General features: G+C 58.6%; 2 protein-coding genes across 3 annotated transcripts; both read right to left on the reverse strand.

Moving 5' to 3' along the window:
* Positions 1 to 670: 670 nt before the first annotated feature.
* On the reverse strand, positions 671 to 6,261 carry TAGLN (transgelin). Its single transcript, XM_082845540.1, has 5 exons — positions 6,126 to 6,261; positions 2,261 to 2,452; positions 1,980 to 2,157; positions 1,592 to 1,694; positions 671 to 1,250 (listed from the first exon to the last, which is right to left on the reverse strand). The coding sequence occupies exons 2-5, from the start codon at positions 2,438 to 2,440 to the stop codon at positions 1,106 to 1,108; spliced, it is 606 nt and encodes a 201-aa protein (XP_082701666.1). The 5' UTR covers positions 2,441 to 2,452; positions 6,126 to 6,261; the 3' UTR covers positions 671 to 1,105.
* Positions 6,262 to 8,194: 1,933 nt separating this feature from the next.
* On the reverse strand, positions 8,195 to 24,646 carry SIDT2 (SID1 transmembrane family member 2). Of its 2 annotated transcripts, XM_082844893.1 has the most exons (27): positions 24,233 to 24,646; positions 22,476 to 22,597; positions 22,000 to 22,164; positions 21,866 to 21,911; positions 21,349 to 21,450; positions 21,157 to 21,240; positions 20,242 to 20,341; positions 19,979 to 20,044; positions 18,958 to 19,051; positions 18,558 to 18,610; positions 17,458 to 17,529; positions 17,231 to 17,311; positions 16,976 to 17,038; positions 16,049 to 16,167; positions 15,676 to 15,749; positions 15,501 to 15,567; positions 14,874 to 14,947; positions 14,606 to 14,729; positions 13,768 to 13,885; positions 13,143 to 13,279; positions 12,833 to 12,941; positions 12,524 to 12,600; positions 12,303 to 12,349; positions 11,936 to 12,041; positions 11,196 to 11,306; positions 9,667 to 9,780; positions 8,195 to 9,593 (listed from the first exon to the last, which is right to left on the reverse strand). In XM_082844893.1, exons 1-27 carry the CDS (start codon positions 24,413 to 24,415, stop codon positions 9,531 to 9,533), a joined length of 2,571 nt encoding a protein of 856 aa, XP_082701019.1. In that variant the 5' UTR covers positions 24,416 to 24,646; the 3' UTR covers positions 8,195 to 9,530. The 2 variants fall into 2 exon arrangements, with proteins under 2 accessions (XP_082701019.1, XP_082701020.1); XM_082844894.1 differs by lacking the exon at positions 16,976 to 17,038 and having other exon boundaries at positions 24,233 to 24,645.
* Between the last annotated feature and the right edge of the window lie 206 nt (positions 24,647 to 24,852).

The raw sequence follows: 24,852 nt of genomic DNA on the forward strand, positions 1-24,852 counted from the left end.
CATTAGCCCTGATCAGAAGCCAACCTTGAACACACCCCTGACCCCCTCACCATCACGCCCACCCTTCATCCTGAAGGATCGGTACGACGCACCTGGCAGGGCTGGGGCACATCCTGGGGGAGTCTGTGGCAGGACTGGGCCAGGTGTCGGATCAGTCACTGGCCCTGCAGCCCTGCGACCACCCGTCTTCCTCTGCAAAGTGCTCAGGGAAATGGCCGTGCCTGCCGGAGGCCAGCCATCTGCCTGGCAGGCTGCGACTCTTCCTCCCATTCTTGGCCTCCTCCCCTCTTCTGAGCTAGTCGGTCGATTTGAATTTTTTTTTTTTTTTTAACGCTTAAGATTTGGTTTTCTCTTTTCACAGCAACATTTTGTTGAATTTTTTCTGCACAGCTTTTCCAAAATAAAAACCTTCCTCACGGTTCTGCTCCTTCCCATCTCCTTTCTGCCGCCTCCCCAAAGCTAATGCAAGTCTCCAAGTTGCTGCTCGTTCCCTTCAGTCCCGAGATTCACTCTCCTCTCCCAGCCCCTGAAATCCTGGAACTCGAGGGGTCCTTCAGAGGATGGCAGCCAGGAACACACGTGAACCCGAGCTGCCGGCCTGTTCCCTGCTCAAATTTCCTGTAACCGGAACGGAAGTGACCAGGGCAAATCAGACGCTGCCAGCCAGGCCTGAGAAAAGATTGATGTATTTTTTTTTTTTTTCCTTTTGAATTTCAACCCCCAAAATATTCCAGCAAAAAACCCGGGGGCGGTTGGCCTGGGTCTCCTTCTATGAGCATCAGCTGCCCAGGAGGACGGTGGACTTGCCCACACCCAGGCCACTGCCAGCCCACGTCTCCCCTGCTCGGCCCGGGAGGGAGAGACAGTGGAGCTGGCCGGGAAGCTGGGAGGTGGGCCAGGGGAGCAGTGCTTTGGGGTCAGAAGTTGGGCTGAGGCTGAGGGGTGCGGGTGAGCTGCCCAAGTGCAGTCACCTTTGCTCAGTGACGGAGCCTCGAAGCTTGGCCGGGGCTGAAGGAACTACACGGGGGTGGGTGAGGCTGGCGAGGCGGGAGGGCTGCGGCCGGCGAGCTGGGCGAGGGCGGGGCCGGGGGCTGGCCCTCCACCTCTAACTGATGATCTGCCGAGGTCGGCCGTAGCCTGTCATGCCAGCCTGGGAGGCCCCTCTGTTGCTGCCCATCTGTAGGCCGATGACATGCTTTCCCTCCTGCAGTTGGCTCTCTGTGAATTCCCTCTTATGCTCCTGGGCTTTCCTAGGAGAGGAGGAACCAGGTTAAAGACTTGCCAGGACTGTGTGTTTTCCACCCATCTTTGGTTTCCTGTGTTACTTCCTAGGCCGATCCCATTCCCTCCCCATTTCACCACTCGTTTCCTTATCTAGCTTGCCCCACAGCACAGGCTATGGAGACTGGCTGAGACAGGAGGGTAGAAAGGGAGGAGTCAAGAAGTATTAGGGACCCATTTCCCCCCATCCTAGACTTTCAGTTCATACCTTCCTGGCTATCTGCTTCCCCAAATCACTGTACTAAAGGGTTAGCCCGTCTCCTGCAGAGACCCAAGCTCAGGGTGCAGGGAAACCCTGGTGGCCGCGTACTTCATAAACCAGTTGGGATCTCCACGGTAGTGTCCATCGTTCTTGGTCACTGCCAAGCTGCCCAGGGCCATCAGGGTCCTCTGCACCGCTGCCAGGTCTTTGCCTGTGAGTAGAAAGAGGGGAGGGGAAATGATCTTCAGGACTGTGTAAACAGGACTCCAAGGCAGAGCCTGCCCACACCTCAGAAAATTGGCCAACCCGGGGCAGAGTTGGTCCTAAAATCGAAAGAGGCACAGTAGATCCCAGGGTACGCCCTTGCGGGTGTGGGATTCTCCTGGCGTATCCCACTCCTGCTGTGCAGAGCCGTCATCATGGCAGTTCTGATCATCCCTCGTCCCTGCCTCACCCTCCTGTCCCCCACCTGCCTCCACCCCTCTTCTCTCTGTACCTTCAAAGAGGTCAACAGTCTGGAACATGTCAGTCTTGGTGACACCATAGTCCTCAGCTGCCTTCAGGAACTGAGCCACCTGCTCCATCTGCTTGAAGACCATGGACGGCGGGTTCTCAGGCACCTTCACCGGCTTGGAGCCATCCGGATACAGGCTGTTGACCAGCTTGCTCAGAATCTGCCGGGTGTAGAAGGTAGCTTGGCACTCGGTTTGGGGGTTCTGCCCCACAACTCCGGCAGGATGGCATGGACCCAGCCCCCCTGCCCCGGGTGCCACTCACCACGCCATTCTTCAGCCAGACCTGGAAGCCCACACGCCCACGGTCTGGGCGCCCCACGTCGGGGCCGCACTGCGCTATGATCCACTCCACCAGCCGCTCCTCTATCTCCTCGTCGTACTTCTTCTCGATTTTGGATTGCACCTCACGGCTCATGCCGTAGGAAGGACCCTTGTTGGCCATGTTAGCGGGGAGCTAAAGCAGCACAAGCCGGAGGAGGGAGAGGCTCAGAGAACAGCTCTGCTGTCCCTGGTGCCAGGCAGGTCTTCCAGCTCTGTGTTGGGCAACCACCCTAGCCGGTTATCTACCTCCCCTTGCTTCCTGGTTTTGTTTCCATGGCACTGCTCACCCGGGCCAGCTCATCCCCTCAGTCCACGGAGCCTCTCTGAACTTGGAGGCCAGATCTTTGGCAGTCTAGAGCAGGAGTTAGTAAACTTTTTTGGTAAATAACCAGACAGTCATTTTACTGACGGTCATATTTTAGGCTTTGCAGGCCATAAGGTCCCTGTCACTGTAGCACCAAAGCAGCTTTAGGCAGTGTGTAAACAAGTGAGCATGGCTCTGTTCCAATAAAACTTTATTTACACGAACAGATGGCAGGCTGTACTTAGCCCATGGGTTTGATAACTCCTGGTCTAGAGCATTCTTTCTTTGCCAAGATTGACCATGGAGGCACTGCAGAGGCCTTTCGGAAGAGGTCACATTGCCCCTCAAGAGAAAGCCAGCAGATGTCTTTGTCCAGGGAGGCGGTTTGGCAGCTCTGCCCGAAGTTATGGAGGCATCTCCAGCTCTCACTTCTCCCAGACGTGGGAACTCCAGCCCTCAGCCTCTCTACCAGCTCAGCTCAGCCTCCTGCCTGCAGCTACAGAGGCCGAAGCTTACCCACCCCTGGAAAGGGCTAGGAAACCAGCAAAGCCCAAGAGCTTTGGGCCAAGAAGCTGCATTTCCCCGGGGAGCCAGATGAGAGAGGGCTGCGTGCGAGCTGGCATACCCACCGGCTGGCCCTCGTGCCCTCAGGCTCTCACCCCGGTGGGAGCCTGAGTAACCAGGAAGCCAGAGTCCTCCAGGGACGTGAGCCAAGAATCTGCCAACCAAAGCATGGGAAGCCCTCCCCGTCCAGACCAGCAGCAGCTGCTGCCTTAGGGCCTGGGGCTGGCCTCGCTCAGGAGAGCCCTACCAAGGGAGGGGAGGCTGCAGGAGCAGGGCCAGGCAGGCAGGCCGCTGGGCAGACCAGCATGTGGCCAGCCAGGAGGAACCTGACCCGCCTCAGGTATCACCCTGGGGTGGTGCCAGAGTTCACCCTTCGAAGAGGAACCAAACGAGGCCAAACCATCCCCTGGCCCTCAGAGAGGTCGGAGGTTGGGAGGAGAGAATGGTCTGCGGATGGAGGTAGTCAGCGCGTTTCCTCAACTCCCTGTCTTATCAGAGCTGAGTCCCTCTCCCCACCCACCCCCATGGGAGGCAGTGAACATCATCGCTTCACATGGGCCCAGCTCAGCCGCCAAACTGCACTTGCCCGGCCCTTCTTTCCCTGCAACCAACAACTCCTCTGAGCTCGAATGCCCCGTCTCTGCAGTGAGGATAATGTTATCTACCCCAGAGGGCTGGGAACATTCCATGAGGCCCTGTCTGTGGCTACCGAACACACTGCCTGCCCCTCAGCGGAGCTCCTCAAAATGTCAGTCCTTTGTCCCCAGAGCTGGTCTCCTGGTAGCGACCTGGGAAAGCCAGCCCCTGACCAAATGGTGAAAAACAGTAAGTGTTCTTCCGGCTGCAGCCTCCACCCCTGTTCAAAATCATTCCCTGAGGGGACAACGAAATTTGAGAGGAAGAACAGAAGAAGGGGGCTTCCCTGGTGGTGCAGTGGTTGAGAGTCCGCCTGCCGATGCAGGGGACACGGGTTCCTGCCCCGGTCCAGGAGGATCCCACATGCCACGGAGTGGCTGGGCCCGTGAGCCATGGCCGCTGAGCCTGCACGTCCAGAGCCTGTGCTCCGCAACGGTAGAGGCCACAGCAGTGAGAGGCCCGCGTACCGCAAAAAAAAAAAAAAAAACAGAAGAAGGGCTCCTCTAAATTCCAGCCACTGGGCAACTCACTTCTCTCTGAGTCTGTTTCCTTATTTGTAAAGTGAGGGCCAAAGAATTCAAAGGCCAAGTCCCTCCCTTCCCCACCCCGCTGTGTGTCTCATCCCTGCTTCCCAACCTCCCGAGGACTCCTGGGTGAAGAACTGTGGTCAAAATACACAAGCAGCTGGGACCAGGGCATCCTTCGTCCTGGCCTCCCACCCTCCCTCCTCATCTCAGCCTTCACCGTCCCATCCCAGGCAGGCCAGGTGCATCCCTGTGGTCCGGGCACCACCACCCTCCCCACCTTCCATGCCCAGACCTTCTTGCCTTCCCCTCCCCACCTCCCCTCCCATCTGCCTTCCCCTCCCAGACCTCACGCTGGGCCCGTGAGGAACAGGGTGCCAGCAGTGTGTCCCCCACCCCTAGCTTCCGGTCTCAGGAGATTCAGGACAGTCAAGGTGTCAAGGCTCACAGTGACAAGTACACAAAGTTGCGGCCCCTAGATCCAGAGACAACATTTGGATTTTGATCAGAATAAAGAAGGGGGATGAAATGCACCCCCGCCTCCCTCCTGGTAGAGTCTGAAAGTGGAGGGTCCCAAGAATCCCTCAAAGTCCTCTGACAAAGCCCTCCCCAGGCCCACCTAGGAGCTGCTGGGGAGGGGAGGGGTGAGGAGAGGGTGAGGGCGAGGGTGGCAGGGCGGCCCACCCAGGGGCCTTTCTAGGCAAAGCCTCCTGGGACAGGATGGATAGGGCAGCCTGAGGCTCTGCTTTGACCCTCCTGGCCTGCGGCTCCATCAGCCTCCCCTCCCCTGAGAAAAATACAAGTCCAACTGCAAAGCTGGCACCAGCAGGAACCCAGAAAAACTGGCAGAACCAGGGGTCTCTGCAGGACTGCTGTGCCCCTCTCTCTTCAGAATAAAACACAGCACGTAGGATGCGCACACGTGGATCTGAGAAGGCAGGAGGGGTGGCTCATCTGAATCCTGGGGACAGAGGAGACCTTTCCGACTCACTGCTGCCCTTTGAAGAGCCACCACTGAGGGGAAGCAGCCAGACCCTTGGGGAAGGCTCTGCCTGGCCCTGCCCGCACCACCCAGGCTATCATTCCAAAGCTCCTGGAGGTGCTCACCCCCACTCCTCTGCCCGGGGTGGGGTGGGGGGTGGGGGGTGGGGGGTGGGAGGGGCTCCCACTCAGAGTATGGAGGGAGCTGTGTACCTGGAAAGGCAGCTCTCTCACAGGCCCTGCACCCTGCCACCCCAGCCTGTTCCAGAAGACGAGTCTGTGGTCCTGCCCACTGCCGCACTGGCTACCCAGGGGCTCTCTGATGCTGCTCAGGACCTGGGGACCCACCCGTGGGACACTGCTCTCCAGCCCTGGTGTACCACACGCCTCCTCACCTCCTCGGACATCCTCCCAGGTAGATAGCAGACTACAAGACCTGGGTCTAAACCAACACCACCTGGAGCCTATCACACCCCCGTGGGTGTGACTATGGCTGAAAATGGGGAGCCTCCCTCACCCCAGTTCCCAGGTTTCCACCATCAATCCCTCTGCACCAGCCAAGTCTCCCTGGGCATTTCAGTGAGCCCAAGGCTGCCCAGTCTAAGAGATACGGGACTCCGGCAACCCCATCCCACCCATCAAGCTAGGACCAGCTCCGCAGGTGGAGATTAGGAATGCGTGCTGGAAGAGGGTGGGCTGCCCCAGGCAGGGCACCCGAGGCCTTGCCAGCGATACACCCACCGCTACTGCCAAGCCCCAGCCCAACTCCCCTCCATCCCTGGGACAGATGTACTTACAGGCGTTCCTTGGTGCTCGCAGGAAGGAGTGAGCTCTGTCTGGACTTGGAGAGACAGGACGGGACGCTGGCTGGGTGAGGGGTTTAAAGGGCTGCCACCGCGGTGATGTCAGCCTCCCCGCTGCTGGCTCGCCCCGGTCCCCTCCCTGCTAGAGGAAACTGGCTCCTTCTCCACCCCCAGCCCCCCCAGTGACTCCACACAGGCTCCATATTTGGGGAAAGACACCAAGTTGGAGCAGTCTACCGGGGGCTGCCCGAGACATTCTCTGCGTGCTTTGGAGATGGAGCGGGCGGGGGCGGGGCCGCGCTGCCGGCGGGTAACAGCCGGGAAAAGCCTTTTATGGACAGGACCGTGAAGGCTTTCCCTGCTGTCTGGACTTACGGCTGCTCCTTCAACACTGTTTCCTGCCTCCGAGTTTGAGGGGAGGGGGAAATTCAAGAGGGGGCCGTCCAGGGAAAGAGGAAAGAGGCTAGGGGCCCCCCTCCCTGAGGTTTGTGGGGGACTAAGCAGCCACGCTCTCCTCCAGGGGCTTTTGGCTCCAGTGGGAGATAGGAACTCACCTTTACTGAGGACGGGCTACATACCGGGCACTTTGCACATCTGCTCGTTTCATACTCACAGCTGCATCGTGACAGCGAAATTACTATCCCATTTTACAAATGAGGAAACAAGGGCTCGGAGTGCATCTTACCCAAGGTCACGTGGTAAGTCTTGAGTGGCAGAAGCTGGGCATCCCTGCCGACCACCCCGCCCCCCGCCCCCGCCCCACCCCGCCCCCTGCTCAGGTTGAGAGTTTACAGTTGGGGTGGGTCTTGAGTTCCACGCTTTAGCTGGGGGTGGGATTTGAGGGTTCAGCAACAGCTCAGTTGACCCTGGCCCCATCCAGGGGGTCTCTAGGGCCTGAGACACCAACACTGGGGTAGGAGGTTCAGAGGCTGCTGTCATCCCTTCCTCCCTTTTAAACAGTCCCTACCTACCCTGGAAAACAGACTGGACCCCATCACCCAGGAAGGAGACCTGCTCAAATCTTGCTTCGGGGGTGGTGGTGGGGTACCGGGAACGCATAGGAAGTGAAGAAAGGTGAGAGGCCCCCAGTGGGGTCTCTGGCCTGCCTGCTGTGGCACCACCCCATCCTAGGGCAGCCTGGCAGGGAGGGGCTAACACTCTCCACCACACACCCAGCACCACCAGGAGAGGGACGGCCGGGCCAGGCAGTCTAGGGAGGGTCTGCCCACCACAGCCAGCTCCCGATGCCAGAGCCGAGTGGCGCGAAGAGCTATATTGCCCCCTAGTGGCATCTGCGGGGAAGAGCATGGAGAGGAGCTGGGGATCGGCTAGAGAGGAGCCCAGACCTCCGGTTGTGTCCTGAATTCACCAGCTTCCCCGCTCCCCGCCCGCTCCCACCCCCACCCGCTCCCCATCTTGTCCTCCTTAGCCTGCGGAAATCTAAATCAACCTTCCAGGGTCATTTCAAATCTCCTTCCTCTTGGAGCCTGCATGTCATCCACATGCCCACTCTCGAACCATCCATCACCATCTGGTGTTTCCAGAGTACCACCTGTCCATTAAAGCAGGTCAGGGAGTACTGCCTGTGCCTGCGGCCCGCAGCCCGCCGAGCTGGGAGAGGCTCAGATCAGAAGTGAAGCTCGTCTGACTGGTGGGTGGGGACCAGGTGGGCAGAGGCTGCTGCCATTTGCCAGGTAAGGGGAGACTCTCGGAGGTGAAATGGCACAGCTAAGGCTTTTTCACTACGCTATCCTCTCCACCCTCATGGCACCTAGCATGGAGCAGGCCCCTGGTAAACGTTGACTGAATTGATGCCGTTGCTCAAAGGAGAGGAAAAACACGTGAGGGCATCGAGGGACTGCTATTCCCGATGGGACTGGGGCTTGGAAGAGAAAGGTAGACCAGAAGACCTGGGAAATGGGGGCGCCTTGCCCCACCCATCATTCTCAATATCTTCACCCAGAAAGAGGGAGCAAAGATGGGCCCAAGAACTGCATCTGGTTGTTTCTTTAATTGAATGCAGACTCATTCATAGAAAACAGAAATGCAACCATAGCATGGAAACAGACATTAAACGGAGCTCTGAAAAAAGATCCAGACCCTCCCTCCTCCTCTCCCCAGCCCAAAGGAGAGCTATAAAAACAAGCTGAGGAGAATAAAACACATTCCCATCCCCAAGGCAGAGGCCCGACCTGACCTCCCCCGACCTTGGCATCTAGAACAGACCAGGTAGGGCGAAGAGGATCCAAGGCGCAGAGCAGCCAGGGGAACCAGAGCTGGGGCAACTCAGTGTAAACTCCAAGATTTCATATGTGTGCATGTGTGCGACTGACACAGAACTTGGCTGAAGACTGGACGGAAACTTAGAAGCCAGCCCTGGGTCCTAGAGTGAGGCTGGACCAGGGACATAGAGGGGAATGTCATGTCCCTTCCCTGAGCCCCTTTCTAAGATAGGCACTGGGGCTCCCGTGGCCGTGGAGGAGGCGGGCCGGGCTGGGCTCTTTGTATCTCCCCTCCTTCGCCTCTGGACATTCTCGGGCAGTGTCAATGGCACTGAAAGGCCCCCAACTGGGGCTTGGCAGGACTAAGGGCCTGGAAAGAAAAAGGAAGGGAAAGAAAATGAGTTGCTTTTTCCCTCCAATCCTGGTGCCAACATCAGTCTGGGAGCTGACGGGATACGAAAGTGACCTCTGAATTCAGTCCTTCAATCAAAGGTGGTTCTGACAATGTGGGCTGACGCTCGTTGCTAAAGAGCCAGCCCTGAGCACAGGTCAGAGGTAGGAGGCAGCACTGCCTGGGACCCCTCGCAGGCCTTAGCACCAAAAGCCCAGCACCAGCTGGCCGGTCCCCAAAATCCGACAGCCCCATCCATCCTGGCTGAGCTGAGTGGGCAGTGATGGCAGCCAGATGCAGACCCAGGAGTAGTGGAGAGAAGCCTGGTGCAGGACAGAGAATCAGGCCCCAGACCAGGGCCCTGGAGTGGAAGCTCGGGGAAGAAGAAAGGGCTTTGGGTCCCAGGCCAGGGGGGAGGGGACGGATGGGCAGAATGCAAGGCATGAGATGGGCAGGCAACACTTCCCTCCTTTCTTCTGCAGATGACAAACAGAGAGCTGACGGACGGGGACCTGCGGAGGGCCCCAACACTGAGAAGAAAACAGCAATTTGGCCAACATCCAGGGTTCCAGGGGGGCAGGCCTCCTCCCCGGCAGAGGGCAGGAACAAGGCTCAAGGCCACCCTGTGACTGTCCCGGGCCAAGCCTGGGCTGGACCTCGCTGTCCCACGGCCACCTGGCACTGGGCAGCAGGGCTGGGACTCACGCCCCTGGCACTACGGAGGCTCTGGGCAGTGCGGCGGAGGAGCTAAGGGCCCAGTGAGAGAAGCAAGGGGCCCGGCTCCCACTAGAAGACGTAGATCTTGTCCCGCTGCACTGTGTCCAGGTCGTCGTCCAGTGTCAGCAACACCTGGAGGGCGGATGCGGAGTCAAGCCCAGGAAAGGAGGCCACCTCCGCCTCCTCTCCAGCCTCCCCGACATACCAGGAATGACCCAAACATGGCGATGGAGGAGAGGAAGTGCCAGATGTCGTGGTCATCAAAGAAGTCGAGGAGGATGCAGTCCCGGTTGTGCTCCCGTGACTCTGCAGGGGTTTTCTGGGGTGGAACAGGGAGAGCTGCCTGCTGACACCACCCAGGGGAGGCTGGGCCAGACCAGCTCCCATCCCCTCCAGGCACTCTCCATTCCCAGCCCCAGCCCTAGGCTGGAGAGCACCCTTTTTTTTTTTTCTTTTTTTTTTTGCGGTACGCGGGCCTCTCCCTGTTGTGGCCTCTCCCGCTGCGAAGCACAGGCTCCGGACGCGCAGGCTCAGCGGCCATGGCTCACAAGCCCAGCTGCTCCGCGGCATGTAGGATCCTCCCGGACCAGGGCATGAACCCGTGTCCCCTGCATCGGCAGGCGGACTCTCAACCACTGCGCCACCAGGGAAGCCCGTGGAGAGCACCCTTTTTCAGGCTCACCCCTTGCCCTCATCTCCCACACCTAAGAATTGGCCTTTAGTTGCAGACTGCTCCCTGAGAGCACTGGTCATGATTCCCTTGAAGGACTAGAAGGCCACCAAAGCCTCCTAACTCCGTTCCCTGCCTTGGACTCCGCCCCCGGCTCCAATCAGTCCTCCAGGGCTCCTCCCGGCTCACTTTCTCTCCAAAGCACTATTGTCAGCTCACACGGCCCCGCCGAGGGTGACAGTAGCCAGGACCTGTGGGCCATGACCCGAGGCCCTCGAGGTCCTCCATTATCTCCCCAACCTCCGTCCAGCAAACACTGGCTGGACCTCACTCTGTGTCTGGGGGCCGTCTGTGCCATATGCTGAGACCACAGAGATGACCAAGAAAGCTCCGCAGCGCCCTCAAGGAGCTCACGGTCTTCACCCGGCTCCCAAGCGAATGCAGTCACTGACCCCTAAGCTGCCTCTGCCTCGTTACTCAAGTCACGGCACCTCTGGGCCACAGGGCCCTTCCCCATCAGCCAGGGTCTCTAAAGGCCAAGAGCAAGCCCTGCCTCCTCTAAGCAGCTTTCCTGGACCTCCTAACTCACAGAAGCCTTTCTGTCCTCTGCCCTCCTACACATCCCCTACCTGTCTAGTCTATTACCCTTCATTGTACTATATTGTAAAGAAAAGCCAGGAATTGACAGTCTCTCTCTTTCTGGAACTAGATTATAAGTGCTTCAAAGGCAGAGACCCTGCCAGACGTCGTTCTGATCACAGCAGGTGCCCTACGAGGCAGAGGGAAGAGCCTGACACCTCTGGCTTCAAACCCCAGCTGTGCCACCACTGGTTGTGTGACCTTGGGCAGGTCACTGGGTCTCTCTGAGCCTCCACTGCCTCATAAGTAAAATGGGGATACTTCCACGCTGGCATGGTGAACGGTAGGAGGACGAAATGAGAAAGCAGCTGTGAAAAGCACGGGCGATGCTCACAAACAATTTTTGAAAAGAGAACTGGCCGTTTGTGGGCTCACGATGAGCCTGTGGGCGACTCCCGTAGCCTCTTGGCAGGAGGACCACTCACCTGCCAGGTGCTGAGCCCCTGGAAGAAGAAGAAGAGTGCAAAGCCCCAGACCACCGAGGTGCAGACGATGCAGAGCAGGGGAATGAGCTTGATCCTCTCCCCGCTCCGGAGCTGGGGGGAAGATGGGGAAGAGCAGCCTGAGGGCCCTGCGCCACTTCCTGGCCTGCCCTGGAAGCGCCGTCCCAGGCTTTCACATGGATGCTTTAGGAAGCCTTCCTGGATCCATCCCATCACCCTACACAGCTCAACTTGTCCCCACACTAGCAGCCTGGTGTCCTCACCCCTGAGGCCCACCCTGGCTGGGCCTCCATCCATGTGCCCAGAACCCTGTGCTGGGGGGTGTATGGCCTGGGGGCTCCTCTCACGTTGGATGGCACGAGGGGCCCTTGGGAAGCACCTAGCCCTCAGAGGCCCAAGCCCAACACAGACTCAGCAAGCCCCACCTCCTCAACCCCTTCTCCACAGAACGGGGCTCTTGCCAGCTGTGGCCTCAAGTGCTACCAGTTCTACGGGCCATACTTAGAATACAGAAGGGGCTCAGGAAACGGGTCTGAGGATATAGCTGGCTCCCGGGGAGTACGTGCAAGAGACTAGCCTCTCCCCTCCTCAAGACTCAGTAGCCTGGAGAGAGGGACAGAAAAATTCTCACTCCCTCTTGGTGCTGCCCCAGGGAGGCTGTGCCCATCTCCCTCCCTACAAGGCAGAGCCGCTGGCTGAGGGGCTCAGCCAGCCCCACTCACCTTCATAATGATGTAGAAGGCAAAGTAAAGAAGCAGGTTGCAGATGCCAATGGCCAACAGGTAGGAGGCAAAATCATTGGGACGCATGATGAGCCCATAGGCAGCCCTGGCAGGAGGGAGGAAGAGCTGGTGAAGCAGGGGAGGAGCAAGGGAAGGGCTCTCCCTCCACACCAACCCATGTTTTATGAGGATGTGGGGCTGGGTTCAGAGGCCCACAGAAGATTCTAGAACCCCACGGGCCAACACCTCTCTCTCCAGCCCCCGTGTCTCATGCCCAAATTTGTCCATGTTCCCCACAGAAGCCCATGGCTGGCCAAGCGCCGAGCTGCCCACCCAGCCTGGCTACACAGATGATGGCCGGACTCACAGTGACCAGTTGATAATGTTGCCCATAACCAGCAGCACCATGCGGTCCTGGAGGGAAGCAGAGACAGGGGAACTGAGAGACAGGGAGAGAAGTGGAGGGAGGCCCATCAGAGGGTCCCCACCCCGCCCCTGGGCTCTCAGCTGCGCTCCGAGTGCCCCCCAGTGGAGGGAAGAGGAAGAGTGGCGATAGAGGAGGAGGGGCCCGGGGAGCTGGGCAGGTACCACGTAGAGGGGCCCGCTGCACTGCCGGATGCAGTCCGTGTAGAGCACGTGGAGAATGCGACGGCAGATCCCCGAGTCTATAAGAAGGGAAGGTGCTGAAAGGCATGGGCACCCTTTTGTCCCGGCCCCTGATCTGTGCCAGCTGAGAGGACCCAGGGCCTCTCGGGGGCACAGCTGTGCCAAGGCCTCATTGAATTCCGTACCCAGCGACTCCCCTGGGCCCCCTGTGAGAGGGCAGAACCCAAAAGTCTCCCGTGAGACCAGGTCCCCGAGGCCACCAACCCCAGCAGGCCCCAGGCGAGCGCTCACCCAGCTTCCAGCGGCCCATGTAATAGAGCTGTGTGCTGAGGAGCAGGGTGGCAATGATGTGAATGACCGAGAAGATGACCCAGAATGCTGTGTTCCCTTTGCCGAAGACCTGTTGGGGCCACCAAAGGCAGGGCTGAGGAGAAAGCTGCTCTCCCGGCCCGCCCTTCCTCTGGGAGAGCCGGCTCTAAGCCCACCAGGCTGGGAGGGCACTTTAGGGAAGGAGCAGGGCTCTCTCCTGCAGGGGTGGACGGGGGTGTGTGCACACGTGTGCACCTTTCCTACGGGTGAGCAGAGCACGCCGGGGCCTCACCACGCCCAGCACAGAGAAGAAAATGACGATGGCCAAGCAGGCATAGGCGCTGTAGGCACTGGCGTTGATGTCTGGGTGCCGCTTCTGGTACAGCTTCAGCATGCAGAGCCCCGCGATCATGTACATGAATGACGTGTCTAGGTGGAGGGACGTGGACGTGAGCTACGGAAACATCTGCGGAGCCCGGGCATGGAACCCCGGTCCCCACACCTCGTCACAGCCACTGAGCAAGCTGGTGGCGGGCTGGCGCTTGAACTGCAGCTCCTTAACTGTCCCTGCCACGCCCCACTGCCGCCCCACTGGCTGTCACCCACAGTCTGACTTCCCCTGACGACAAGGACAACTTAGTCCGAGCACTCTGAGATCGGGGACTGCATCTTAATGATCTTTGTTTTCTCAGTGCGTGCACGTGCCTTTCCACAGGAAAGGCTTGACAGATGTATGAAACAGCATCCAGACGCTTATGTTCTACAAGCGAGGATGCGTGTTCACACAGGTCCTCCAGCCCTGGAGTCGCCCACGTGGCTGTTTCTTGGGGATCCCAATCCCTGCAGGTGAATGGGGATGGCAGACTCAGGCAGATTCCTGTTGAGGTTCAGCCAGGGAAGAGGGAGGCCCCGCTCACCAAACTGGAAATTGGTATAGTTGGGGCAGACGTGATAGCAAGCGCTAAGGAGCCCCTCCATCATCAGGGCCGTGCCCATGGCATAGAAGAGGCCAAAGTGTTTGGGGATCCCACATTCCTGTTGCGGAGAGAGAAGGGAAGGGAGAGATGAGGTAAGGCGGGAAGGGAGGAAGGAAGGGGCCCTAAAGAGGGAGATCATGAGAAAGGAGTGGGATGGGGGGTAGAGTGGGTATTTAGCAAGGGCAGGGCCGGGCAGGGCTGGGCACAACAAAGCTGGGCAGGATAAGACTGGACAGGGCTGGGCAGGGCAGGGCCGGGCCGGGCCGGGCCGGGCCAGGCCGGGCAGGGCAGGGCAGGGCAGGGCTGGGCTGGGCTGGGCTGGGCAGGGCTGGGCTGGGCTGGGCAGGGCTGGGCAGGGCAGGGCAGGGCTGGGCTGGGCTGGGCTGGGCTGGGCTGGGCTGGGCAGGGAAGGGCAGGGCAGGGCTGGGCTGGGCTGGGCTGGGCTGGGCAGGGAAGGGCAGGGCAGGGCAGGGCTGGGCTGGGCAGGGCTGGGCAGGGCTGGGCTGGGCTGGGCTGGGCTGGGCAGGGCAGGGCAGGGCAGGGCAGGGCAGGGCAGGGCAGGGCTGGGCAGGGCTGGGCTGGGCAGGGCAGGGCAGGGCTGGGCTGGGCTGGGCTGGGCAGGGCAGGGCAGGGCAGGGCAGGGCAGGGCAGGGCAGGGCTGGGCAGGGCTGGGCTGGGCTGGGCTGGGCTGAGCTGGGCTGGGCTGGGCTGGGCAGGGCCCTGCCTGCTAGGAAGGGTCTGGGCCTGAGGCCTCAGCGGGCAGGCGAGCGCTCCTCACCAGGGCGTAGAGGTCGTTGCGCAGCAGGGCCCGGTTGTGGTTGATCTCGCGCTGCAGGATGACCAGCAGGAAGAGCAGCCCCAGCAGGATGTACCCCAGGTTGCTGAGGATGTTGTTGAAAGCGCTGGAAGGGGCGACAGCGGGCACGTTGCCTCGGCCTCATGCCCTGGCCACTTCCCCACCCGAGGCGGGCATTCGCAGAGCCCCTGCCCCTGCCCTGGTTCACCGTACGACGGGAAAAGGGGCCTCCTCCCAAGTGGATCCCCACCTGAGGTTGCCTAGAGGGTGGGCGCAGAGGAAGTTGTAGTAGCAGATGTCCTGGTTCCCTGTGACATTCACCACCTGCAGCGGGAGCAGGGAGGGGGCACTGCTAAACTGCCTCAGTCCACAGCCTGCGCCACCACCAGTCACGTTCTGCAACGGATGGAAGGTGCCGCCACGGCCAGCACATGTGCACACGTGACACCAGCAAGCCCCACTTTTGGTAAAGTCACTGCCCCCCTCGCTAGGTGTGGCTGAAAACCTTGAGGCGTGACCGTGATGGAGGTTCTTGCCCCACAGTACAGAGAAGAGGGAAGGGAAACCGAGACTTAAAAAGTCCCAGCACTTTTGTTTCATAAATCCCCATGACCTGGGGGAGGGGCCACCACGCTGGCATGCTGCCCCCATTTTGCAGATGAACCGACTGAGGCTCAGGGAGGTTGAGTGACTTGCTCAAGGCCACCCAGCTGGTAAGGCAGAGTTGGGATGGGAACCCGGGACCCATGACCTAGGACCTGTGCTGGCTCCAAAGCCGCAGGCTGGAAGGCTCTGCACTGGGGCACTGTCCCAGCCTGGGGCAGCTCCTCGAGGGCATTTAGCATGGGCCCTGGGGAGCCGGCCCCTGCCCACTCACCGTCTGGTAGGTGATCACCAGCTGCACCACAGGAAGTGCATAGAAGACAGCAATGGTGGCAATGTTCCTGAGGAGTGGGAGGGCGGCGGTGAGGTGGCAGCACCGAGGAAGAACCCGAGAACCCACCGCACCGTCCTGCCAATGACAGGAAGGCCGGCCTGCTCCGCCCACTCACCAGAAGTAGATCTGGTACTTTTTCCGCAGGACGCGTTTGTCCTTGCGTGCCAGGTCAGCCACGCAGAGGTATTGCTGGGGAGAAGCTGGAGTGAGCCCCCTGCCCCACTGCCCCAGAGAAGCCCCTCTCGCCCAGGTTAGAGGAGGACATGGGGGGCCTCCCTCCCACAGGCCAGAATTCCAGCAGGCCGAGTTCTGGGCGGTCCAGAGGGCTGGGAGCCGAGTCAATTTCCCCTGGAATCTGTGCCACCCCAGCAAGCTCCTTCCCTTTGCTTTCATAACATGCCACCCAGTGGTGAGATACGCTGGGGCTGAACACACAATCTCCCTTCCTTGGGAACCTGTGACCAGGGCCAACCCACGTGGGGTCACACCTTGGTGCGAATGACATTCTTGTCTGAATCGATGTCAGCCAATGTGTCATAGTCGTCCTCCTCCACGGAGCTCATGGAGTCCAGTCGTGGCCGGGTGCCCACAGGATCAAGGGAATGGTCTGGGGCAGAAAGGGGAGAAGGGTAACCTAGTGGGCACAGAACCCAAGGTCTGTCCCCACCCACCTGGGACAATTGTCACAATTACTAGGCAGTGGGAAGAGGCAAACTGTGGCCTCAGAGCGGGGTTAGAGGTGGGCTCAGGCCTGGGGAGGAGGTATCAGGTGCTCCTAAGTCCTTGAGGGCAACAAGGGTGGACTCTGCGAAGAGGCCACCAAACAGGGACTGCTCCAGCCCTGCCGCCTCACTGAGCTAGGCTTCCAGGCCAGGACACCGAGCAGACCCCGGGCCCCAGACACGAGCAGCAGGACTGAATTTGGCAGAAGTCACGCTGATTAGAAGATGCCCAGCTGTGTGGGTTCTGAGAAGACACTGCCTTGGCCCCCACTGGGTAAAGACCCAGTGGGCCCTGGGGTGCAGGCAAGGGTGAGAGGCTGCCTCCTCTCTAATCCTTTATCCTGTTCTTTTCTTGTGCCTTCGGAAGCTTCCTCCTGTAACCTTGCTGACCAAAGGCCCCCAGGGCCAGGACATGACACCCCGGCCCATGAGCCCCAGAAGGCCAGGGAGTGAGGTGCTGGAAAACACAACAGCCAACCAGAATATCTGGCCTGGGGGAGGCTGGGGTGCCAGCTTGCCAGCATCAGGGGCCAGTGCCTGCCTATCTCAAAAGACACACGAGCTAGCAATTATTGGCATTAGATGGGGAAGCCATGCACAAAGCGTCTTTATGGTCCTAGAGCCTTCTGGCTCCAGTCAACCGCCCTGGCAGGAGCTGATTGGTAGAACAGCACTCGCCCTCCCCACATCTACCCATGGCAATGCACAGCTGCCGCATCTGGCCAAAGGGGAGGCGCCGCTTGAACTGGTCGTGCCCTTCAAAGGAAAGGGAAAGTTACCGGGGAAGTGGGACCAAGGAGGAAGGGATGAGGGAGGAGAGGGGTGAGGAGACAGCAAGCCCTTCCCTGGTTCCAGCGTCTGGCAGAAGAGGCAACCGCCCACTGTCACGGTTCATGCAGCCAGCACCAGCCCTGCACCGCACAGCTCTGCCCTGCCTGGCCCACTCACCCTGGTAATTGTAGGAGAGGTCCCCAGGGCCCGCGCTGCCAACCAGACCATCGGTGGATCCAGTGGAGCCAGAACCATTCTCTGTAGGGAACAGTAAATGGTGAGGCAGGCAGAAGAGACCTCAGGGCAGGGGACTCTGGACCCGTCTCCAGGGGGCGCCGAGGAGGCCACCCTGGAGGTGGTGACCCGGCAAGTGGGCAAGCATGAGCTCAAGTGCGGACGCGTACCAAAGGAGCCGTAGTTGTAGCCCTCGTAAGGGGAGCTGCCAGGGAAGGAATCGGCCAGGACCCGAGGGTGACCTGCAACAAGAAGTCAGGGACCCCTTACATTACCTTCCTCACCTGCAGGGTGCTACCGGGCTAAAATGAGAATAATGTACTAGGAAATCTCTTGCACATATTACAGTAGTTTAGTATTTAGCATATTGATTAATATTCAAAGCCCTTTGTTACCATGAAAAATTAAATATCATAGAGTATATTGTGGTTATTAAAGTATGTATGTATACGCTTTAAAGGTTTTTCAACAGAAATGTTAAAACAAAGTTGCAATGCTTAATTATTCTGTTTCTAAAAATTCAATAAACTATAATTTATGAGTCATTAAAAAAAAAGAAAAAGAAAGAAAGAAGTCAAGGACCCCTTAGCCTTGGAAGCAGAGAGAGGCTGCAAGCCAGAGAGAAGGGGGAAGGAAGAATCCAAAGAGAGACACAGAGGGGCCATGGCGGCAGCAAAGAATAAGCACCTATACCAGCAAACACCACCTGCCCCACTGGAAACTCTCAGGCCCCTCTTTCCTCCCTAGAAAGACAGCAAAGTCAAGGAATTGACCATCTAAGTTACCAGCAGCAAGGACAGACCAGCATCGGCCTGCCCGGGTCCCACCCAGACACCCCTCTACTTCCCCTCCCCCTCCCCACTCTGGACTCGAGCTCCTCCACCCACAGCACCTGGAGCTTACCAAGGAGAGAAGCTGAGAGTGAAGGTCCCAAGCAGGAGGGAGGATAGAGAGAGAGGGGTAGAAGAAGGGGAAAGAGAACGAAAGGTTAATTATCCCAGAGACGGTGAGTCGCATTGTCTGAAGCGGCAGACAGCGTACCTAGACCCAGACACTGAATGAATCAAGTGACAGTCTTTAAGACGGGCACGTTAGGGACCAACAGGCACACTGCCCCAGACCCATTTCCACCTACAGTGTTACTCCCTATCTGAACATCCAGAAGCCCTCAGTGGGACCTTCCTCCTCCAACCCCCAAGGGAACCATCCACCACTATCCCCACCAAACCACAAAGCAAACAGCCCACCGACCCAGACCCTCTGGAGGTACCGCTTTCTGGGCAGGCTCGGTCCACGGCCACCAGAAGGCTCTTCTTCCTCTGCCTGCAGGGACGGAATCCAGAGACAAACCAGAAAGGCAGCCGGAGGATCCCTCCTATGCTGGGCTGGCTTGCCTTCCACCCTCTCCACCCCATAACCCTGTCCTCCATCCATGATCCCAGGGGTCCTCTCAGGCTGGGAAGCAATGCGGGGTCTCCCTGCTTGGGAAGAAGGTTGAGGGGAGGGGTTGGTTTCCAGAGCAGAGGCCCAGGGACCTCAGACCCTCACAGGGACCTGCATTCCTATGCCTCGTGGTTGGAGATTATCCAGGGCCACACAGATCCTGCCAGGCCATTTCCCCGTGTCTGACCTACCCCGGAGCAGGGGAGGGCCCAGCGGTCCCACTTTACCTCCAGTTCTCCCAGCAGGCCAGGAGCACGGTAAGCAGGTAGAAGGACAGAAATATGCCCAGGCAGAAGAGCATACCGCCAACGTAGGCCTCGGCTGTGGGCAGGGAAGTGGGGAGGAAAACACACCAGCACTTTCCACGCCTGCCCATCACAGCACGCGGGGCCCAGGCTCGCCTCTCTCCACGCCTCCCCTCGGGTGGAATGGCCCCGCCAGTGCCAACAATATGCCAAACTCGACATGATTCCTGGCTCTGCTCACACAGCTCCCTCTGCTAGAACTTCCTCCCCTACTTCTTTCTCCAAGACCCCTCCTTGACTTAACCTTCAAAACACAGCTGAGGAGCTGTGTCCTCTAGGAGGCTTTCTCTGCCCTGACCTCCCACAGTGACTGTCCTGGGTTCCTCACAGCCTTCAGCACCCTGCATAGCAACAGGCTCTAGACAGGGGCACCCTCAGGACCACAGCTAGAGCACAGCACCAAGCACACAGAAGGGACTCGAAACTAATGTGCTGAATAAGGAATCCATGCAGGAGAGGCAGCTTCTTTCCCCTCCCGTCACAATCCTTTATTTTTATCTTATACTTTCCAGTTTACAAAGGGCTCTATTCAATCACTCAGTAAACATTTATCGAGCATGACTAAGGGGCCTGGAACTTTCCTACTAATTTTGTGCTAAGCCGACTTAGTGAGACTAATAGAGACTAACATTCTATTACTCCTGTTACAGAGATGGGGAAACTGAGGCTCAATGAGATTACACTGCCCACAGTGGCAGAGACAGATCTAGAACTCAGTCCCTCCACCTCTTTACTCATGGATGCTCCAAAGCACATTACTCAGCCTCCCGCCGCCCCCCCACCACCACCGCCATGAAGCCCTCCAAGATCACTCCTCCTTCCTACCCTGTCAGCCTGCTCGAGTAGGTCCTCCTCACCCTTCCCATTCAGAGGACACTCCCTACCCCAGGCCTGAAAGAAGAGCCAGTGGCCAGGCCATCCCCACTCAGCCACCCGCACTCACACGTGACTGCTCGAGAGACCAACACTGACAGGGTTTTCTGGCGGTGCCCCTGATCGACCGGTTCATCTGGAAGTAAAATGGCAAAATGGCAAACCAGCGCCTGCCTGGAGCTTGGCTAGAGTTGGTGGGACCAGGCCTGGGAGAGTCTGGAGCCAGAAACCCACATCCCATCAGATCCATCCATCAGCCACACAGGCTCTTCTACCTCCCAGGAAGTGTCCAAGCCCTCCCACCCCTGGCCAGGCCCAGGGCACAAAATGTACCTTCCACAAAGGGGTAGAAAGGCAGGGAGCCTCCACAGGCTTGGTCTTCAGTTTTCACCACCACTACCACGTAAAAACTGTTGCTGGGGAAGTCTTTGCGCTGCAGGATGAGGACGGTGATAATGGCGATGACGGTGACGATGAGGAGGATGGTGAGGACAGTGATGACGAAGATGACTGCCATCATCACAGCACCGTCATCATTTGTCATCGCCATCACCATCCTTTTCTGAATACCTAACCCTGTCTGGCCTGAATACATAGTGTCAGGCCAGACACTATGCTAAACTCTTTGCTCATATATTATTTTATTAAATCCTCACAAAGATCCTTATGAGTAAGTACTATCGTTATCCCTGTTGGACGTTAGCTTAGGGTCACACTGCCAGTAAGTGGTAAAGCCAGGATCGTCTGACTCCAGAGCCCATACCCTGCACTAACACTACTGCCAGGTGAGCAAATGAGGGTATGCCCCATCATCATGGAACCCATGGGTGCCCTGTTATAGCCTGGGCATCAGTCAGGAGAAAAAGTGGAGGGGCCGTGCTGCCTCCGTCAGCTGCACAACTAGACGTCGTGAGCTGAACACATGCCTCTCCCTCCCTGCCCCCAGCACAGGTTTTAGCCTTTGCCAAGGGCAGCCCTCATCACCAGCCAGGGCCCTTTCCTCTCCCAGCTGTGGTGAATGAAGTGTACAGAGCAGCCATAAAGGGTACTCTGCTCTTTCCTGTCCCCAAAGGCAACTGGGATTGTGATTCAATGCTTGCATGTATCAGGGGACCCAAAGTCTCAGGGACTGGACGGCCAAGACTCAGTCCTGTGGGTAGGGTAGGAATGGGGCAGGGGCAAAGAAGAGAGGGTTAGGAAAGCTAACCACCTGGCCACATCCCCCAGCGGGCCACGCCCATTTCCTACCTGCACGGTGATGGCTGCCTTCTTGGTCATAGTCTGGTACATGCCAATGAAGGCTACGTTGTTGTCTAGGTCATAGACAGGGCACTACAGAGGGAGGAGGGGACAGACAGATGGGCAGGGTCCTGGGCCCTGTCCCCTCTCTTCAGCAGCCCTGCTATCCACTGGTGGAGAGTAAAAGGGCAGGTTACTTACCAGGACATCCTGGATGGAGATGACTGAGCAGGGGAAGGCCTTGTTGGAGGTCACCTTGACAATGACTGAGTCCACTCCTTCCGGGAACTCATACTTGAAGTACTGAGGGCATAGGGAGGGCGGGGAGAGCCCCATCCCATGAGGATGCTCTCTTTGCCCCTCTAGAAGGGAAGAGTGTGAATCCTCCCAGGGTTGGGCAGTGGAGGCTCTCTGGGAAGAAAGGCCTTGCCCACAAGCAGGTCCATTTCCCATACACCACTCCCCTCAACCTCAGCTGGGCACTCAGGACAGTGCCCAAGGGGCAAGTAGGAAAGATGGCAGCCAGACCCCATGTCTCTGCACTTCCTATACTGTCTGTCCCCCGCCACCTTAGGGCAAGTGCTCCTGCTTCTAGAGAGTCCTCCACGGAGAGTACAACCAACCTGAAACTCCTGGCAAAGAGTGCTGACCACTCCCACCCCCAAGTTCAAGCTTCCCCATTTCTCCTCTGGAGGGACCGTTGACAGGGAGGTCTTACCTGGGGCTGTGCTGCCGTGGTATTAAAGCTGAACTGCTCTCCGGTCCTGTGGGGCAGAGAAGAGCCCCCCACCGTTACTCCCAGAGCTTGTGAAGGAGGCCAGTCCCGTGGCCCCCTCGCTCTCCCCTGCAGACCTGAGCACGAAGTCATCCATTCGACTGACGCGGAGCTGGTACGTGGTGTTGACTGGTGACAGGGTGGACACATCCACGTAGAAGAACTGGACCTCGGACTCATTCTTGGTGGGGGGCTGACACAGCGTTCGTTCCACCTTTTGGTAGAGGTACTTGCGCTGAAACCTATGGTCCGAGGCAGAGATGAGACATGACTGCGGTTCCATGACAGCCAGCATGCCACTCCAGGGGAGCAGAGCCCCAATTCCTCCGCTCTGGTCCCACTACCTCCCTACCCCACCTCCACTAGGCTGACAAGCTCCAGGTCAGCTGGCTGGGCCCTTGTGCCGTTGACCAGCCTCCTGGCTCGGGGAATGGGGAGGAGAAACAGAGGGGCACCCAGGTGGTCGGGGGCCCTGGACAAGGCCCTGAGTGAGGCTCTGGGCAAGGCCTGGCCTGGGCCTACCCCCCCTCCCTGGTCCCCGGGTCCTACTCACATCCCTCGCAGGATCAGGGGCACCTGGAAGGACACCACCGCCTCCTTCTGGCGGACCACAAACAGCAAAGGAGCCCCCTTCTGCTTGTTCAGGACATTCACGGACACTCTCACGCCCTCTGTCTGCAAGATGACACGGAAATGTCCCTCAGTCAAGCCCGTGGTGACTCTAATTCTGCCACGGGAACACATGGCTCCAGAGACTGTGAGCTCTGCCCTCCCTCAAGCAGACGGCTTTGTGCTTTCCCCATCCAGGTGGAGCTGGGGAGCTACTTATGCCCCTTCATCTGCCGGAGCAGCCCCCAGACTCCAGGAGGGACTTAGGGGAGAGGACGGGAAACACAATGGAGACCTCAGGCATCCCCAGCATACCCCATTGCTATAAAAGTTCACGGATGCACATGCCTGCACACACATGCGTCTGCACACACGTGCATGTACACACATGCGCACACACAGGGACACGGGAGAGCAAGAAGTGCTCCCCAACCTTCTTCCTTGTGAGCCAGGAAGTTCCTATTCTACAACTCATCTGGCAGCCAGAGGCCACGGGGAGGTGGGGAAACAGGGATCGTTGAAAGCCAAGAAGGCCAAGTTCTATCCTTAGCTCTGACCAAGGGATAGGGCTGTGGAAAAGTCACTTCACATCTCTGAGCCTCAACATCCCCCTCTATAAAATGGAGACACTCCCACCATTGGCACTATGGAGGAAAGTATATAGGACAGTCGGAGCTTAAAGAAAAAAATAAGATAAAATAAACCCTGGGATTGCTTGTTATTGGGCTGCTGAAACCCAAGCCCTTAGGGCAGCACCTCCCAGACGGACAGAGGCCACCGTTCTCAGGGTAACCCCACATATGGGGGCAAAAAGAGAAAGGATTCTAAGTTGGATGAGATCAAACTTCAGAGAACCAGGCACTGAAGGCAGATCCTGGCCTGCCATCAAAACCCAATCCCTCCCCATTCTGAAAAAAAAAAAAAAAAAAAAATCAGATTCCCATTCTGAACTCCACCACTTCTTAGTAAATCCAGTCCTGGTGAGAGCTGAGCAGGAGACCGTGAGCCAGGCTGCAAGAGTGCTCCAAATCTCAGCCCTGCCTGGGGTCTAGGCTTCCCAGACCTAGCTGTGCCCATGTTCAACTCACAGCTGGGGAGAAATGAAAGAGAAATCAGGGTGAGGAAGCTTCTCCACGGTAGGCAAACTCCTTCTCCCCTCCCACCCAACCTGGGGTTGGCTGTATCTCCACCACCTTCAACTTACAAGGCCAGCTGTCTTTCCAAGGGAAGGAAGAGGGCTGGGAAGTTCCCAGCAGTTAAAGCAGCCTGGGAAGTCCTGCATTCATTTCCCTGGGGAGTCTCAGCTAGAACTCCCTGGAGGCAGAGCCTTTCAGTTTGGGCCTGTCTCATCCCCCTGGGGTTTTCTGGGCCAAGCCCAGTAGCAAGCCTGCTTCCTTGCTCCCAGACCCCACAGCACTGTCAGACTCTGGGTGCTGGGTAGGGAGCAGGCCAGTCCTGCTCAGACTACGGCTGGTAGAAAGGAAGGGATCAAAGAGAAGATGGGAAAGAGGCAACTTCAGAAACTGTCCACTGGTAGCTTCAGAACAAACATCCCTGGCAAAGGAAGAAGGGCTGGCAAGAGGGTCCAGCGTGGTTCTGGGAAACCCAGTGGGGCGGCTGTTCTTGGGGACTGACAGCATCGCGGAACCCTGGTCCGCTAGCCCACTCACCACCAGCCCCGAGCCCAGCCCCTTCCCTCACCCGGTTGCGGGTCACAGTATGGTTGAAGGTGTAGATGTTGACCAGCTCGCTGTTGACTTCATCCACGTAGGTGCGCTCAAACTCGGCGTCTTTCTGCGAGACGTTCTTAGGCCCCAGAACCCCCAGATGGCTCTCGACCGAGGCCACCAAGAGTGCAAAGAAGGGCAAGCCCAGAGCGAACATGGCCCCGGCCGGGCGGCAGTGGCGGCAGCAGCGGCGGCGGCGACGATAAGCGACAGGTCACCTCCAGGGCGGGTTGCGGCTCTGGCCGCAGCTTCCAGCATCTCACCAGGACCAGAACTTTAACCTCGGCCTGAGATTAGGAAACGGTCCCTCCCCTGGAGCCGCAGACGCGCTCTCAGCGGCCAGGGAGGGGTTGGGGCGGCTGGGAGGGGATGGGGAGGGGTTGGGGTACGGGCCACAGGAAGGGGCCCCAGCTCGCGAGGGGCCGAGCACGGCTGGGAGACCCGGCGGACGCCCGCCAGGGCCGTGACAGCCTGGAGGCGGCTAGTTGCTGGGAGCCTGGAGACGCCGGGAAAGGGGAGCGAGGGAGGGAGGGAGGGAGGGCGGAAGGGAGCGGAAGCCGGCGGTGGGGTCGGCCGCGAAAGGAGGAAAGTCTG

This window comes from Leucopleurus acutus, assembly GCF_964270905.1.
Source record: "Leucopleurus acutus genome assembly, chromosome: 8".
Taxonomy (NCBI): Eukaryota; Metazoa; Chordata; class Mammalia; order Artiodactyla; family Delphinidae; genus Leucopleurus; species Leucopleurus acutus.

Bases quoted from the DNA above. Each gene is read 5' to 3' on its own strand.
- TAGLN (XM_082845540.1), bottom strand. From the start codon at position 2,440: ATGGCCAACAAGGGTCCTTCCTACGGCATGAGCCGTGAGGTGCAATCC. The intron at 1,695-1,979 runs GTACAGAGAGAA...TTCTACTCACAG, and splicing joins GACTGTTGACCTCTTTGAAG to GCAAAGACCTGGCAGCGGTG. The intron at 1,251-1,591 runs GTACGCGGCCAC...CTCCTCTCCTAG, and splicing joins GATCCCAACTGGTTTATGAA to GAAAGCCCAGGAGCATAAGA.
- SIDT2 (XM_082844893.1), bottom strand. From the start codon at position 24,415: ATGTTCGCTCTGGGCTTGCCCTTCTTTGCACTCTTGGTGGCCTCGGTC. The intron at 13,280-13,767 runs GTGAGCGGGGCC...CCCTCCACCTAG, and splicing joins CTATACCAATTTCCAGTTTG to ACACGTCATTCATGTACATG. The intron at 12,350-12,523 runs GTACCTGCCCAG...GCTTCCCTCCAG, and splicing joins GCAGCGGGCCCCTCTACGTG to GACCGCATGGTGCTGCTGGT.